The sequence below is a fragment of the Bison bison genome, unplaced genomic scaffold (assembly GCF_000754665.1).
Source record: "Bison bison bison isolate TAMUID 2011002044 unplaced genomic scaffold, Bison_UMD1.0 scf7180017863950, whole genome shotgun sequence".
NCBI lineage: Eukaryota > Metazoa > Chordata > Mammalia > Artiodactyla > Bovidae > Bison > Bison bison.
In genome coordinates this window covers 369,470-387,617 of record NW_011494522.1, presented here as the reverse complement: position 1 = coordinate 387,617, position 18,148 = coordinate 369,470, and the positions used below count along the sequence as shown (strand labels likewise).

Genomic DNA, 18,148 nt, shown 5'->3' with positions numbered 1-18,148 from the left:
AACCAGCTGTTTTAGGATGATAGAGATTATAGTAAGACCAGTGAATTCCCTAGGCCATTGCCATACTTTTTTTTTTTTTTCCGCTGTGAAATGAGTTCCTAGGTCAGCAGCGCTTTGTAGAATAGAAGGAAGTAGATAAGGCATTCTGTAAGTCTGTGGATAGTAGTTTTGGCAGAAGCATTTTGTGCAGGAAAGGCAAATCTATATACAGAGTAAGTATCTGTTTCATCTAGAATAAAGCACTGCCCCTCCCATGATAGTGTGTTAATTGCCAAGTCTTGTCTGACTCTTTGTGACCCCATGGACTGTAGCCCTCCAGGCTCCAGCTCCTCTGTCCGTAGAATTCTCCAGGCAAGAATACTGGAGTGTGTTGCCATTCCCTTCTCCAGGGGATCTTCCTGACCCAGGGATTGAACCTGGGTCTCCCCCACTGCAGCCAGATTGTTTACCATCTGAGCCACCAGGGGAGACAGAAGTCCAGTGTAACCAACTTGTCACAGGTAGCTGGCTTATCACCCCAGGGAACAGTGCCATATTGGGGACCCAGTGTAGGTCTCTGTTGCAGGCAGATTTGGCACTCAGCAGTGGCAGTAGCCAAATTTGTCTTGGTAAGTGGAGGGTCATACTGCTGAGCCTGTGTATAACCTTCATCCCTTCCACCATGGCAACTTCGTGAACCCATTGGACAATGACAGCGTTGGCTGGAGAAAGATGCTGACTCGTATCCACAGGATGGTCGTCCTGTATTTATATTTCGCTGCAGCTTTTTATACTTGCAAAAACAAGAAAATGATTTGGAACTCCAAGAAATGACTAGAAATCTACATATTTCTCAGTTTTAATTTTGTTAATTGCTTTAAGAAAGAATTATTATTAGAGACTTCTGGATATATATAATTACTATAGGAGTTCATCTTGGAGGCTTTGTTAGTTAAAAAGCTCAAAGGAAAAGACTTGTGAAGGCATAATTCTAACACTATTAAAAATAAAAATAAGTATAAAAATAATAGATGTTCATTGTAAAAATGAAACATTCAGAAGCACAAAGTTTTTTTCTATATTATGTTCTCTCATTAAATTGTCCTCTCCTAAATTGTTTCCATTTATATTCTATTCACAAAAGTGTTTGAGAACATCTGTTTTCCTACATTTGTGCCAACATCAGATGGTAGCATACTTTTTAGTATTTGCCAATGTAATAATGAGAAAGAATCTAATTTTATTTCCTCAATTATAAGTAGGTTTAGGCGTCTTTTCAAATTTTGAACAGTCTCATATATTTAACCTGGCTCTTGCTTTTCCTCTTCACTTGGAATAGTGTCGTTCATTTTTTTCTGAACTTTTACCACTCTTCAAGGCCCACGTCAAAATCTGTTTCTCCATTATTGATGTTTCCTGATAAGCTCAGCCTAAAATGATATCTGCATCCTTATATACTTGATGTTTTATTTTCCACTTATCACAGTTTTATACCAGAACTAACGTGTATGGTTTTCTTCTTCTAGGATTTCCAAGTTTACAGGATGGCTAAACATTAATGGGAAGAGAAGTGTAAGCCTATCTTCTTTCACTATGGAGGCAAGTTTGGCAGATGGAGAACCTGACCGAATTTTGGTGAGTGATTCAAATACAGCATAATAAGGTACTACCATCTATCTTGGGAAGTGTTTGATTTAAGCCATCGTTTTATTTTTAAAATGTATTTAAAACGAACTTCCAAAAAAGTTGATATAAAAATTATAGGTAGTTTAAAGCTTGTTGAAGCATAACCCAGTGTCCTGCCACTTCCACCCTATCTCCTACCTCTTTTTCCTTGTTTTCCTGGCCATATAGTAAGATATATTGATAGAATAGTTGGTGTTCATGTTTTCCTCAAGAAATTTTGTCTTATTGAAATCAAGAGGTTATTCACAATTGAAAAAATTAAATGCCCGGAAATCTTAAATTGTGCAGCTGGGGACAGAATGAAAGAATTAAGATTTAATTCTTAATATATGTTGCCATACATACTCTTTCTATAGACGTGTGAAGATTTAATAAGTATTGCTGCCTGTGATTGAATTGTATTCTGAAATTAAAACACTTATGTATGGGTGGTGGTTATAAGTGTACCTTCTCCAATAAGTAAAAAAATAAAAATAAAAATTAACCAGTGGGGTAAATTAAATGATGCTTTGTCACGCATAGAGACATTTTGCTCAAGGATCATTTCATTTTCATTTTTTCTGTTGCAGTTTTAAAGATGCCATTGAATACTGATTTACAGACTCTTTATTAGAAATGTTTGTACCACCTAAAGTCAAGGTGCCAGTGGGTAAAATGTAGCCAGCTGATAGCTCTGTGGCTTGTTAGGTGGTAGATTCTTTGACAGAGTTACAATATTGGAATGATGCAGAGGCCAGCTTTTCTTTCATACTGCTGTGAAGTTGAAAGTCACTACTATATTGAGATGTTTGTGAATTTTAATTTAGTGCATGTTCTTTGTTCAGGCTCCAATGTAGGATCAGTAATGATTGACAGCAAAATGCAGTTTCGCTTACTTGCGTTAACTTGGTCCCACCCTTTCCTGAATTTCTGGTCCAAACTTGTTTCTTTAATGGTCAAAAAAAGTTAAACTTTAAAATGATAGCTTCTTAATAGAGAATAAAATGGACATGGACAGAACTTGGTTTATGAAGAAGGTTATCGTAACGATTTTAAATGGAAAACTGATGGTAGGTTATTTTGTTTTTACTGTCTTCAAAAAAAAAAAGATGAAAGCCTTTCTTGGAACATACTATTTACTTTATCATAAATATTTTCTTATTTAAAGCTAATGGACTTCCTGAAGGTTTATTTTTGGCTAAAATATTTTAAATCTTTTGGTTATGATATATAAATATCAGTAATAGCAATTGCTGTTTTCTGAGTATACACTTTTTCTGACTGTCTTCACAGCAGTCATTAAAGGTAGATATTTGCTTATCCTCACTTTTAAAGACAAGGAAATAGGCTCGTGGAGGTTGATTATGTTCTCTAAAAGCTACATCTTAAATGATGCAACTGAGATCTATCTCTAAACATTTTCCTTTGCCACTAACATGTTGCTTACATCATACCTGTCTTTCTGGATAGAATTGCTTAAAATTCATTGTTATCTTTTTAAACTTAGTATCTAAGTAGGTAGTATTAAATTCTATACCAGAATGTCTGCACTGTACTGTTAAAGTTTTATTCATTTTTTATTCTTATTTCTATTGATACTGAGAGGTTAGAGCAAGTTACTTAAAACGCAATGAGATCAATTTTCTTCTTATTCTTCATTGTTTCTTCGGTGAAATATTGTAGCTTGTTTTAGAAACAGTAATACCACTGATTTCAGTATGAACTGCTGAAATTTTCTCTATTCGAAACTAATCTTGAGGTCCACTTTGAGTTATCTATTAATGAAATATCACCTTTGAACTGCATGGCCTAAGCTAGTTAGTTTAGATTTAAGAGAGGTGGATAAGAACATGGGCTTTGTAGGTACTTGGTTGTGTGTTAAAATCTGAGCTCTGTCACTTAGCTACATTCTCAGGGTTTCCAATTCTCCTCAGGTTTGAAATAAAGATTAGTAGTACTATCTACTTAATATTTACTTGGATTTTAATTGAGATAATGTATCTATAAAATGCCTTTTTCCACATCTGTGCACATTATAAATACCCCGTAAATAAAAGCTACTATGGTTATTGTTAATATAACTATTAATATTCAGCCTTTTCTCCAAAAAGATAAATATTTAGAGGCAGAAGACGCAACAAAACACATTTTTAAAAGTCCTGCACTGTTGAGTAATTTTGGATTTGCACTTTCTCTAAATCTCATTTTTACTGTTTAAAATATTGAGGCAAATATTCTACTTCAATGAAAAATACATAAACAAGAATGCTCATCCTGCCTACTTGACAGGGACAATATGATCTAGTGAAACCAGAAAGTTCTTTGAAAATATAAAGCAACATATCAGTATGTGGTGGCAGTGTTGTATAAAACCTTATTGTGTGTACTAATTTTTAAGATAGTATTAGTTAGCTTCTTTTGAGTGCAGTCTTTGTGCAAAGTGCTGTGGCCAGTGAAGGGGATGTTAAGAGAGATAAAATGTAGTCTGTCTGAATTATGTTTATTTTGAGAAGACTAGATAGAGGGATGGATAGATAAGGCAGTAATAAGCATTTACTAAGTGTCAAATGAGGGACATAAGGCATAGTTACACAAGTTGTGAAAATTGGGTGGTTGCTATACACTGGGGTAGTTAGAAAAGGTTTCTTAAGAGAATACAAACTGTGAATAGGGTATAGGGGTCATGGGATTGAAAATGAGCAAGGAGAGCATTCTAGGAAGGGAGGATGGCAAGAGGCAAGGCTAAAAGCAAAATTAATTACACAGGGTTTATTCAGGGGGAACGCATAGAGAAATTGGAAGGTAATATTGTTTATTCCTTGGAAGGAAAGTTATGACCAACCTAGACAGCATATTAAAAGCAGAGACATTACTTTGTCAAGAAAGGTCCGTCTAGTCAAGGCTATGGTTTTTCCACTAGTCATGTATGGATGTGAGAGTTGGACTATAAAGAAAGATTGATGCTTTTTTCTATAAAGAAGAATTAATGCTTTTGAACTGTGGATTGGAGAAGACTCTTGAGAGTCCCTTGGACTGCAAGGAGATCAACCAGTCCATCCTAAAGGAGATCAGTCCTGGATGTTCATCGGAAGGAATGATGTTGAAGCTGAAACTCCAATATTTTGTTCACCTGATGTGAAGAGCTGACTCATTTGAAAAGACCCTGATGCTGAGAAAGATTGAGGGCAGGAGGAGATGGGGACGACAGAGGATGAGATGTTTGGATGGCATCACCGACTCAATGGACGTGGGTTTGAGTAAACTCCAGCAGTTGGTAATGGACAGAGAGACCTGATATGCTGCAGTCCATGGGGTCACAAAGAGTCAGACACGACTGAGCGACTGAAATGAACTGAATGTTGTTTATAAGAATAATGCTCAATGTGGCAGATAGAGACCAAACTTACGGAAGTCTGGAGTGCCAGACCAGGGATTTTGAACTTGATTCTGTAGACAGTGGTATGTCACTGAATAGATTTATGAAAGTGGACAGGATGAATCTGGAGCCGCAGGATATGAGATGATTTAGAAGAGAGAGAGATACAGGTACTGATTGAGACTACTTGTAGTCTTAGTGAAGGTGGTGAAAGCTGGGACTCAGTTGACTTTAGTGTCCACTTATTTGGTTTTCTTCTCCTACATGAAATTATGCTTCCTATTTTTAAAAAATTCATTTGCTTATTTATTGTTTATAGTTCTGTTTTTGTGGTAGTGTTTTATGTCTTAGGTAGTAAATACTAAAAAATATGAATTCAATCTTTATACTAAATATACTTTGGAACACGTTTACATTTAATATATGTATTAAAATATTTTGTAAAAGGGCAGAACTCATAACACTTCGGAAATTAACCACTGAGAAATCCTTTAAATGCAGGGGTCAAATATTTATTAATAGATTGAGGTAAACCAAATAAGTGAAGTAGATTAAAAAAATTCCTTACATTAAGTAAAGTCCTGTCTTTTGACTATCTTGTATACTATGCTATTATCAGAGGAAAATAAGTTATAAAGTCTATTAAAGGTCAAGATCTTTTGTTGTATTAAAAATTGATTATATAAATGACTTTTTAGAAGAGAATAAAAATTTAAAAACATGTAGAAATCTTTGTAGTATTATTAGGAATTCTCAGTTGAGAAACTCTTAAGATTCTACTTTAAATTGGACACTTTGAGTCACATGTTTTCTGAAGTGGAAAGAATGGTGAAGATGATTTAGCTCAGTAATTCTTAGAATGTAGTAAATGAGTAAGTATCTTCTTGAGGGGCCTACAGATGACCCAGCTTCCTGAAACTTAGAGTTTTATATTTACTAGATGAATTTTTACTGATTACTATGATTTAGTGCTCATAAAGTAAAATTGATATTTTATTAGCATTTACTGAGCACTTTAAATCATATTCTAAGAAGTATGGCTACTATATATATGTAACATTTGACGACAACATACAGCTTGTGTATATGGCATGTAAATTAATGAAATTGCCTATTTTTGGTAACATTAAGTATTATTTTTGATCAGGTCATAGGCTTTAAAGGTTATTATTTTTTTCTCTTGTTTAAATGTAGTTGACTCTTGAATGTTTGGAGATGGGTTGGGGTGGAGCGTCTGACACTTGATACGGAGCCATGGTTCTTTGGTATCTGCGATTCAACAGACCACTGATCTGTAGCACTGCAGTATTTAGTGTTGAACTGCCTGCAAGTGGAGCTGTGTAGTTCACACCCTTGTGTTCAAGGGTCAGCCGTACCATTAATTTAGTTTCTTCATTGCCATTATTGATTTAGTATATTGTATGTTTTCGTTTGGGGGCTTCCCTGGTATCTCAGATGGTAAACAATCTGCAATGAGGGAGACCTGGGTTTGGTCCCTGGATTGGAAAGATCTCCTGGATTTATAAGGACAGTATTTTTGGTGCACAGTTTCTCGATAACTGACCTTTAAGACATTTATGCATTCAAGTCTAATGATAAATTATCCTCATGTCAATTAATCCTCATAAAGTATTCTTGTACAATGGCACTTGGTTGTTATTAGATCCCCCTTCTCAGCCCTAAGTGGAAATGAGGGAGAAAGGCTGTGAAGTTTCTTATCTATAATAAATGGGTCACCAAATTTGGTACATATGCTCATCTAATATTTGAATACCCTTTGAGACCTGCCTGCTAAGTGTTTCCTAATGCTTATATACTTCAGGATTGCCTCGTAGAGGCCTTTTCTTTTCAACTTTAACAAAGATTGTGCTATCAGCAGAGCCTTTTGCAAACCTCTGAGTCCTGTGGCTACTTCTCCCCCTTAGTATTTGTGGGAGACCGTTAGAGATCGTTTAGTCCAATAGTCTGTCTAACGTAACGATTCTGTCCACAGTACCCGCTGACTGAGGTCATCCAGCCTCGGCATGAAGTCCCGTAGTTATAGGAAGCTCCGCTTCTCAGAAGGCACCTCAAGTCATTGTGCTGGTTCCCTTGCTGCTCCAGCTTACCACAAATGTAGTCTTAAAGTAGCAGTAACCGATTATCTTAGAGCTCTGGATATTAGAAGTCCAAAAGCAAGATGTTGTGTTCATTCTGGAGGCTCTGAGGGGACTGTCCGTTTCTTTTTGTTGAGACCTGGAGGTAGCAGTCTTTCATTGACTCGTGGCTTCCTCCTCCCATTCAGCCTCTGGCCTTTGTTGTCACACCTCCTGCTACACTCACCTTCTTCTCTCCTTCTTGTCAGGACCCTTGGAATTCCTTTGGGTCCACTCAGGTAATCCAGAGTAATTGCTCTATCTCAAGATTTTTAACTTAATCACATCTGCAGAGTCCTTTGCCTCATGTAAAGTAACATTCACAGATCCTAAGGCTTCTAAACAGTCACAGATTCTAATATCTTTTTTTTTTTGGAAGCTGAGCTTGTAGGATTTTAGTTTCCTGACCAGGGATTGAGCCCTTGGCACTGTGAGCACACAGTCCTAACCACTGGATTGCCAGGGAATTCCTGGGATGTGGACATTTTTGGGAGGCCATTATTCTACCCACCATCGTCATAGTACTAACCTCTGGTGCATCCCAGCCTAGTGAAGTGGGCCCTATTGCCAAATAATCCAAAATCAGGTAGTCTGGTGGGGCATCTCACCTAAGGAATTGCCAGTTAGATTAAGCTCCTAAATTAGGTAAATTCTTAGGTGGCAGAGATCTTCTTATGTAAAATAATAAAATAACTAGACATTTTATTCACGAATGTATTACCTACATACTCATTGTCTTTTATATTAAAATAGCTTCACCTTCCTAATAACCATTTGCTAACTGTAACAGTTTAATTACACGTGCAAGAATGATAATAGAGACCTTCCTTGCAGTCTCTATTATGTGAAGTTTTGAATGCATGTGTGCATATTTGGCTGTGCTGGGTCTCCCTTGCCGGGTGAGGGCTTTCCCTAGGTGTGGAGATGGGGGCTGCTCTCTGGCTGCGGTGTGAGCTGCTCATTGCGGTGGCTTCTCTTGTTGCAGAGGATGGGCTCTAGGGCGCCTGGGCTTCAGTAACTGAGGTCCGTGGGCTTAGCTGCCCCATGGCGTGTGGGATCTTCTCGGACCAGGGACGGAGCCCATGTGCCCTGCACCGGCAGGTGGAGTCCTCACCGCTGGGCCAGTAGGGAGCGCCCTCAAACGTGTTTAAAAAATAAGATAAACTAGTATCATGAACCCTCATGTACCCGTCACTCATCTTCAGCATTGTTAGTTCAGGTCATTCTTGTTCATGTATAGTCCTGCCTTCCCACCTGATATTTTTTTTTTTGAGAAAATCCCATATGCATCATTTTATTCATAAGTATTTCAGTATAATCTCTAAAATATAAAGACTTTTCTTTAAAACTTTAACCATAAATACCATTCTTACTCTAAAAAAAAGAGTAATTCTTTGATATGAAATATTTAGTTATTGCTTAAATTTAGTTTTATTGTCTTTGTATTGGGCTTGGTTGATAAGTCACTTTGTCTTTTTAAAATCTTTTCAGTTTCTCCTGCATCTGTTTTTGATTTTTCCTTTTCAGTTTTAATTTTTATTTTCAATTTACTGAAGAAATAAGGTAGCTGTCCTGTAGGTTTCCCACAATCTGGATTCTCTGCCATGATCATTATTTAATGTGTTCCTCAGTTACTTATATTTCTTGCAAATTGGTCAGTAGACAGTTTTAACCTGAGGCTTGCTCAGATTCAGGTTCAGTTTTTTTTTTGACAAGATTAATTCATCGATGGTGTTGTGTATTACCATCAGGAGGCATATAATCCATTTTCATTTGCCTAATATGTAAATGGCACCCCACTCCAGTACTCCTGCCTGGAAAATCCCATGGACGGAGGAGCCTGGAAGGCTGCAGTCCGTGGGGTCGCTAAGAGTCGGACACGACTGAGCGACTTCACTTTCACTTTTCACTTTCCTGCATTGGAGAAGGAAATGGCAACCCACTCCAGTGTTCTTGCCTGGAGAATCCCAGGGACGGGGGAGCCTGGTGGGCTGCCGTCTATGGAGTCGCACAGAGTCGGACACAACTGAAGTGACTTAGCAGCAATATGTAAATACATTTAATCTTTTTTGACTATAAAAATAATACATGCCAGTGTGGCATATTTAAGCAATAAAGAAAAATATAATAAAATTAATTTTCTAGAGGTAACCACTGTTATTATTTTGGAGGCCTCTTTCCTAAATGTGTTAATGAGTATATCTTATGCATGAGATTTTATAAATGGGGTCATAGCATACAAATTTATGTATCAGTAATTTAAAAAAATTTTATGGCCATTGATGATCATCACTTAGATCTGTTAATTCAATAGGAGCATAAATTAATAGCAGTACTTAAATATTTGTAATGTTTGAACTGCCCAAGTGGGAAAATATTACTCAGTATTTTCTATTGTTTGAGTGCTTAGATTCTTAGTATGTCTTCCTTTTTTTTTTTTTTTTGACTTTTAAACGTTATCCTTGATTCTCTTATAAGTTGAATAATGTAAACATTTTCCAGGTATATGGTGGGACTCTAATAAGTTTGGGGAGCTAAATTGGAGAAAGGGTTAACTTTGAAAAAGTAGAAGAAATTCCAAGTCAGAAATCTTTTGTATTTCCATTATGTTTGGAGATTTTCTCAGCGCGTTCCCAGGACTGTGGAACTCAAGATCTTTTCAGAGGTCTGTGAGGTCTGGATTATTTGTGTAGTAATGCCATGGTGCTTGATGTTGTTTGCTTTGTTTCTCTTTCTCGTGAACGTCTAGTGCACTTTTTACCTAAGACCGCATGAAGTGTAATGTCATTGCTCTGCCGGCTAATGGAGTGTATGCTTGTGTATTCTTGTGTTTTCAAATTTTCTTAGTTTAATTTTTTTCCTAAGCAGTGGTTTTTTAATTTAAATAAGCTTCATTTTCTTATAAGAGTTTTAGGCTTACAGAAAACTTGTGAACATAAAGAATTCCATATAGCTTGTACTCAGTTTCCTTCCTCTATTATTAACATACTAGAATGGGACATTTGATACAATTAATGAATCCATCCTGATACATTATTACCTGAGGTCCATACTTTGCTCTTTGTTTCAGATTTCCTTAGTTTTTACCTAATATTCTTTTTCTGTGTGTGAATCCCATCAGGTAGCACTTTACGTTTAGTCATCACATCTCCATAAGGTCCTCTTAGCAGTTAAAATTTCTTAGACTTGTTTGTGATAATCTTGACATTTTTGAGGAGTACTAGTCAGATATTTTGCAGTGTCACTCAACTGGGATTTGTCTGATACTTTTCTCATGATTAGACTGGGTTTTGGGGAGGAGACTACAGAGGTAAAATGGCATTTCACCACACGATTATGGAAAAGTATGTATACTATCAACTTGGCTTATCACTGTGACTTGCCCGTGATGAGCTAGCAAAGATAGTGAATTTCTCACCTTTAATTTCTAATTCAGCAAATATGAATAGGTATAATCCATATAAACAGCAACTCTTTGGAGTCTTTGGCAATTTCTAGGAGCACAGAGGGATCTGGAGATACTAAAGTTTGTTAACAGAATTTTAGAACCAGAAGTTAATTTGCAATAATGTCTGAACATACAGGTAAGCAATGTTTTAGGATAAGGTTTTGGAAATAGGCTAGGTCTGAAGAAGAAACTTGGAAGTTGTCTGAGTAAAGGTACAAATGAGCCTTGAATATGACTGGAACCTGCAGTAAGAGAGCATATAGAAAAGAACAGATAGTTGAGGACTGAGCATTGGTGAAGCCCACATGTTTTATTGAGTGGAAGGACAGAATGGAGGTGGGAAATTAGGAGAAAGGAAGCCAGAACAGTGGAGTGTTTTAGAAACTAAAGGAAGAGAGGGCTTGTGTGGTGGAAAGGCTGATATAATTAAATATATGCAAGGAGTTTAAGAATTGTGAAAAAGCCCCAAAACATGCCAGAGAAGACTTGACAGATTGGTAGGTTGACTGTAATTTCCTGGGAATCCACCAGGGGATTCCCTGGTGGCTCAGACGGTAAAAGCCTGCAATGCGGGAGACCCGGGTTCGATCCCCGGGTTGGGAAGATCCCCTGGGGAAGGAAATGGCAACCCACTCCAGTACTCTTGCCTAGAAAATTCCATGAATGGAGGAGCCTGGTGGGCTACAGTCCATGGGGTCGCAAAGAGCTGGACATGACTGAGCGACTTCACTTTCTTTCTGTAATTTCCTGACGTCTTGGACATTTTTTTTTAAAGGTTTAGTTTCAGTGTAAACATACTATTGATCTTTTTTTTTTTTTGCCACTTTTTAAATGACTAAGGAAGCACTTAATTCCTTCTATAAACTGTGAGTGCTCTCCAGATTCAGATTCAGGTATACAAAGTTAAATCACTCCTGAGAAAATTTGTCTTTTTTTTTAGATCTTGCCATGTTCAAAAGTTGCTGAAGTTCAAGAGACAGTGAGTAATACATGGTGCCATGTTCAAAATGTTAACATTTTTGGGGTTTTTTTTAGGGTTTCAAGTTAATTCTTAAAATGTATTTTCTTCTATGTTTAATCTTAGATGATTCTGTTAGTACAAAAAGTAGCTAATGTAAATTGAAAAGCTTACTTTAAAAATTGCATTTTCATTTGCCCAATATGTTAATACATTTCATCTTTTTTTATTATAAAAATAATATATAACAATGTGGCATAATTAAACAATAAAGAAAAATATAGTAAATAAAATTTATTTTCTAGAGATAACCACTGTTATTATTTTGGTGGCCTCTTTCTTAAGTGCTCAGCTATCAGGGCTTCTCCGATAGCTCAGTTGGTAAATAATCCACCTGCAGTGCAGGAGACCCTGGTTTGATCCCTGCGTTGGTAAGATCCACTGGAGAAAGTATAGACTGCACACTCCAGTATTCTTGGGCTTCCCTTGTGACTCAGCTGGTAAAGAATCTGGCTGCAATGTGGGAGACCTAGGTTTGATCCCTGAATTGGGAAGATGCCCTGGAGAAGGGAAAGGATACCCACTCCAGTATCCTGGCCTGGAGAATTCCATGGACTGTATAGGCCATGGGGTTGCAAAGAGTCAGACACGACTGAGCGACTTTCACTTTTAAGTGTATTCACGTGTATATCTTACACATAAAATTTTATAAAAGTGGGGTCATAGCATACAAATTCTATATCAGTACTTTAAGAAAAATTTATTTTAACTAAAGTATAGTTCATTTACAGTGTTGTTTTAATTTCTGCCATACAACAAAGTGATTCAATATAACCTACTTTTAAAAGCCAATATGTAATGGATGTTTTTCAGTCCCTGAAAAAATAAAACCAAACTATAATGACTACATAGTATTTTATTATGTGAATATATTATCATTTATTTAATTCCATGTTTTAAGTATATCATTTACTATAAATGATGTGATAAATATCTTTGAACACATCTTTTTAAACATTTTGAATGATCAGCTTAGTATACATTCCTAGTAGTGGAATTGCCGTATCAAAAATGCAACTAACTGCCTGGCAGATTGGATCATATTCTCTAACAGTGATAAACTCTAGTCCCAGAAAAATACTCCTTTAAAATCTCTCCTGCAAAACTCAGGAATGAAATGTGGACATGTGTGTTTTGCAGATGATTGTAGGAATATGAAAAAGTTCATTTTAAGTGTAATGAGTCCTGTTTATAGGACAAAAAGATTTCAGCTGCATAGTATATTCCTCACTAAAGTTGCTTACTCTAAGAGCTGAAGATAACGCCAAGGAGAGCAGTCTTAAGATGCTTTATATAACCCTTCTTTAGAATTGTGGCTTCTGGGAGCCCAGAATCCCAGAATCTGGGAGCAGGATCGCTTCTGCAATCTTCAAGAGTACAGCTTGATCAGCAGTATTGGGGAAAGAGGTGCCATCTGCCTGCGAGTTTATTTTGAACTCTGCTCATATCAGTGGTTGATAAGCTATTTGGACTTTCTCTTAAGCTCAACAGATTTTTTTGTTGTTTGTTGTTTTGTCGCTAAGTCATGTTTGATTCTTTTGCGACCCATGGACTGTTGCCTGCCAGGTTCCTCTGTCCATGGGATTTTCCAGGCAAACTTAAGTCAAATCGATAAAAGGGGGAGTTGCTGTGCTAAAGGCAATGGAATCAAGCCATAGATCCCCTGGTATTGTTTCTGTATTATATATACAGACAGTGGCCATCTATCCTAGATAGTTTAGGACTGAGGGGTTTCTCAGAATGAAGGGCACCATTATGAGTTTCTACTTCTCCCTTTATCTTTCTTAAAGATCCTAAGTTTTATGCTAATTATGGATGACATGGCAAATACTTAGAAATATTTTAAAATAAAATCACATTTTTTGCATTATGCTCTTTTCCTGAAATTTTTAAGCTAAAATCAGTAAAGATTTAGATAATGGCTATATTTCATTCTTTAAAGTACTGTTAGTATATACTATGTATACAATATACTAATGAATTCTAAGTTAAAAAATTCTAGGCATTTTACTCTTTTATTATTTGTCAGCTCATGCTTTCTGCTGAAGTAGAGATTTATTTAAATGATAAAAAAAATTGAGATGATGACTGTGGACATTGTTCAGAGGATGATGGTAAACATGCTGAGCTGCTCAGAGAGAGGACATTGTTCTATCATACCTTAGTGGTCTTTTTCTGAACAAGCTGAGAAGTTCCTGGATTTTTTGAAATTTTAGTAGTATTTTGGTTCTCTTAAAAGCCAAGAAGAGTGGCTAGTTTTTTATTTTATTTTTTAATATAAATTTATTTTAATTGAAGGCTAATTACTTTACAATATTGTATTGGTTTTGACATACATCAACATGAATCCGCCACAGGTGTACACGTGTTCCCCATCCTGAACCCCCCTCCCTCCTCCCTCCCCATACCATCCCTCTGGGTCATCCCAGTGCACCAGCCCCGAGCATCCAGTATCATGCATCGAACCTGGACTGGCGATTCTTTTCTTATATGATATTATACATGTTTCAATACCATTCTCCCAAATCATCCCACCCTCACCCTCTCCCACAGAGTCCAAAAGACTGTTCTATACATCTGTGTCTCTTTTGCTGTCTCGCATACAGGGTTATCGTTACCATCTTTCTAAATTCCATATATATGTGTTAGTATACTGTATTGGTGTTTTTCTTTCTGGCTTACTTCACTCTGTATAATAAGCTCCAGTTTCATCCACGTCATTAGAACTGATTCAAATGTATTCTTTATAATGGCTGAGTAATACTCCATTGTGTATATGTACCGTAGCTTTCTTATCCATTCATCTACTGATGGACATCTAGGTTGCTTCCATGCCCTGGCTATTATAAACAGTGCTGCGATGAACATTGGGGTACACGTGTCTCTTTCAATTCTGGTTTCATCGGTGTGTATGCCCAGTAGTGGGATTGCTGGGTCATTATGCAGTTCTATTTCCAGTTTTTTAAGGAATCTCCACACTGTTCTCCATAGTAGCTGTGCTAGTTTGCATTCCCAGCAACAGTGTAAGGGGGTTCCCTTTTCTCCACACCCTCTCCAGCATTTATTGCTTGTAGACTTTTGGATCGCAGCCATTCTGACTGGCGTGAAATGGTACCTCATAGTGGTTTTGATTTGCATTTCTCTGATAATGAGTGATGTTGGGCATCTTTTCATGTATTTGTTAGCCATCTGTAAAAGGTACTTGTACAGAGCATTTCAACATCAGTATCTTCATATTGTCTTTATTTGTGTGTTACACAACATGGAACTGCACAAAGTAAGCCCAAGTCCTAAAAGCAGTAAGAATAAGAAGTGTAGTGTGTAGGCCAGTGGTGTGTAGAAGTCTTCAGTTATGTCAGTTACTTGGTAAAATTAATATGTAATCTTTAATAAGATCTCGTTTCCCAATTAGCGTCACTTGCAAACAATTCTGAGAGATGATTTCACTTGCGTCTCAATTTAGTGCCTTTTTATCTACATCACATCCTTCTGGGAAGTGATGAAGTGAATAAGTGTCTTCTTGTGTCTTCTGCTTCTGTTTGTAATATTTCAGAGTAACTCTTGGCTCTATTATTGTTCCATTATAATATATGTTTTCTGGTGCCTGTTTCTGGAGTATTTTTTAATCTCCTGTGATGAAGCCATTCAGATCATATACCCTAACTCTCACACATACCATAATTTATACTATTTCCTTACCAGCCTAAAGCATTCCCTGTACACGTACATGTTCATGCAGGTCTGCATGTCCAGCTGCCTACTTGATATTTTGACTTGGATGTCTGACAGACATTTTAAACTTAACCTGTTCCAAACTGAGAGACAGTTGGCCCTCCATATAAAACTGAGGGTTCTGCATCCATGGATCCAGCCATCTGCAGATGGAAAACATTTGGGGAAAAAAATTCCAGAAAGTCCCAGAATTAAAACTTGAAGTTGCCACATGCTGCTGCTGCTGCTAAGTCGCTTCAGTCATGTCCGACTCTGTGCGACCCCACAGACGGCAGCCCAGCAGGCTCCCCCATCCCTGGGATTCTCCAGGCAAGAACACTGGAGTGGGTTGCCATTTCCTTCTCCAGTGCATGAAAGTGAAAAGTGAAAGTGAAGTTGCTCAGTCGTGTCCGACTCCTAGCGACCCCATGGACTGCAGCCTACCAGGCTCCTCCGTCTGTGGGATTTGTAGTGTTTTCATTGTATTTACTACTATTTACTTAGTATTAACTTTTTATTGGATATTATAAGTAACCTAGAGGTGATATAAAGTATACAGGAGGATGTACATGGGTTATATGCAAATATTGCACCATTTTAAATAAGGGACTTGAGCATCCACAGATTTTGGTATTGCCCTGGGGTGGGGGTGGGGGATATCTTGGAACCAGTTCTCTCTGGATACCAAGGGATGATTGTAGTTACATTTCTCCCTGTAAATGAGCTTGTCTTACTGTCTTTTCCATCTCAGATGACGGCAGTTCCATCCTTCCAGGTGCTCAAAGTCCAACGCTTGACTTCATTTTGATTCCTTTTTTCTTTTACCTCATACTTGGCCTATTTGGAAATTCTGTTGACTTCATCTTCAAAATATATTTAGAATTTAACTACTTCTCGTCCCTCTCACTTTTCCCATCTTGGTCCAAGTTTCCATCATCTCTCCCCTATAATATTGCTGTAACTTCTGAACTGATAATACCCTCATCCCTCTGATCGGTTCTCAACACAGCAGCTGGAGCAGTCCTGTTAAAACGTTCTCATATATGTTACTGCTTTTCTCAGAACCATCCAGTGGCTTCCCAGCTCATCCAGAATAAAACAAAAGTCTTGACTAGGTGCCATAAAGTCCTGCAACTCTTTACTTCTTTGGCTTCATCCACCGCTCTCCTGCTTGCATTGTATTCCAGTCCTCTGACCTTTTCGCTGTTCTCCAGACTTGCTCCCATCCAAGTCCTCTGCTCTAATCTTGATCTTCCTGCTCCCTGGAGTACTCTGCTCCTTTATGTCTTTATGGGATGTTTCCTCATTTTATTCAGTTAACTTCGTAGTGAAGCCTCCTTAGGCCACCCTATCTAAAACTTTAACGCCATCTCTCTAACATTTTATATGTCTTCATTTTCTGCTTATTTTTCCTTAGTGTTTATACTATATAATATACAACAAAATTTTACTTGTTTATTATGTTACTGTTTTATCTTTCCCACTAGACGTAACTGCCACAAGGGCAGAATTTTTGTTGTCCACTGCTCTATTCCTCAGTGCCTAAAATGATACCTGTCTGTATAGTAGGTACTGAATGAATATTTGGGTGGGTGGATCCATGGATAGATGATAGATCAATGATAAGAGTAGAGAGTGTTTACTTTGATTTGCCTCAGTCTGCAAAAAATACTGAGTTAATCCAGTAGAATCAGGTTTATATGACACAGATATGCCTGAGCAAATACTGTAGAAAACATACTTTGAAATAAGTTGTTTAGAAGTTGCTTATATGCTAAGGGTTTTTTTCTGCTAGTAAAAATGCAAGGTGTACAGCTGCACAGATGACATAGTGCTTTTAATCAACATAATTTAAGAATTATATACAGCTCTGCAATGAAATTGAACTTAATCTTTTATCCTAAGTAGAAGACCAGCTTGAGAACGTCAAATGTGACTGGCCCTGTGAAATTAAATACTCTTGACTAAGTATATATGGTTAGAACCATTGCTTTCCTTTAGGAAGTTACCTTTAGGAAACCATTGCTTTCCTTTAGGAAGTTACCTAAACTTTCCTTTAGGTCAGTCTAAGGAAGCTGATAATTATTTGTATCAATACAGGAGGATTTTTCCAAAGATGCCTGTGAAGCATTTGTAAAGTATGCCATAGTTGTCTCTGTGAGTTTCCTAACCTCCTTCAATTTTCCAAAGTATTGTCTTAGTTATTTATTGGTATGTAACAAATCATCCCTAGGTTAAGTGGTAGAAAACAGGCATTTAATACCTTACAGTTTCTGTGAGTAAGGAATCTGAGAGAATCTGGCTGTCTCTAGTTCAAAACCTTTCATATGGTCAGTGGACTGGGGAAGGAGCTGCTGCTAAGGGTGTCAGGGGAGATGGAAGAGCCACCTTCAGGCTCACTGAAGGCTGGTCGGCAGACCTCAGTTCCTTTCCTTTTTGGGCTTTTCTGCACGATTGCCTCATGACTCAGTGGCTGGTTTTCCCCAAGATGATCTGTCTTGGGGAGAGTGAGAGGAGAGAAAGAGACCCCAAACAAAAGGGAAGTTATAGTCTTGTTACAGTCTAATTTTGGAAATGACATTTTCACTTCTGCCGTATTCTCTTTATTAGAAGCAATTCAGCACATCCAGTGTATGCTCAAAGAGAAGGAATTATACACCAAAAAGTGGGGATCACTAGGTCATTTTAGAAGTTGCCTGCCACAAATGTTTTAATCTCTTTCCACATGCTTGCTAGCTATAATAACATGGCCATTTCAGTAATAAGGATTTGAGCACAATTACTTCATTGTCCCTAAAACTGTATTTTTTTTTTTT

General features: G+C 37.3%; 1 protein-coding gene across 7 annotated transcripts in view; it reads left to right on the top strand.

Annotated features, from left to right (window-relative positions):
* OSBPL8 (oxysterol binding protein-like 8) overlaps window positions 1–18,148 on the top strand; it is a 136,840-nt gene that overhangs the window by 33,916 nt on the left and 84,776 nt on the right. For 2 of the 7 annotated variants that reach the window (XM_010833865.1, XM_010833861.1), the window contains exons 1-2: window positions 1,655–2,714; window positions 11,544–11,582. Coding sequence is in view for 3 of the 7 variants with exons in the window: in XM_010833861.1 (XP_010832163.1) it covers window positions 2,649–2,714; window positions 11,544–11,582 (105 nt within the window). In the remaining 4 variants the exon portion in view is untranslated. Of the gene's footprint in view, window positions 1–1,505; window positions 1,615–1,654; window positions 2,715–11,543; window positions 11,583–18,148 lie in introns of those variants that run through there. The other 5 variants (XM_010833868.1, XM_010833862.1, XM_010833867.1 and 2 more) reach the window with 4 other exon arrangements.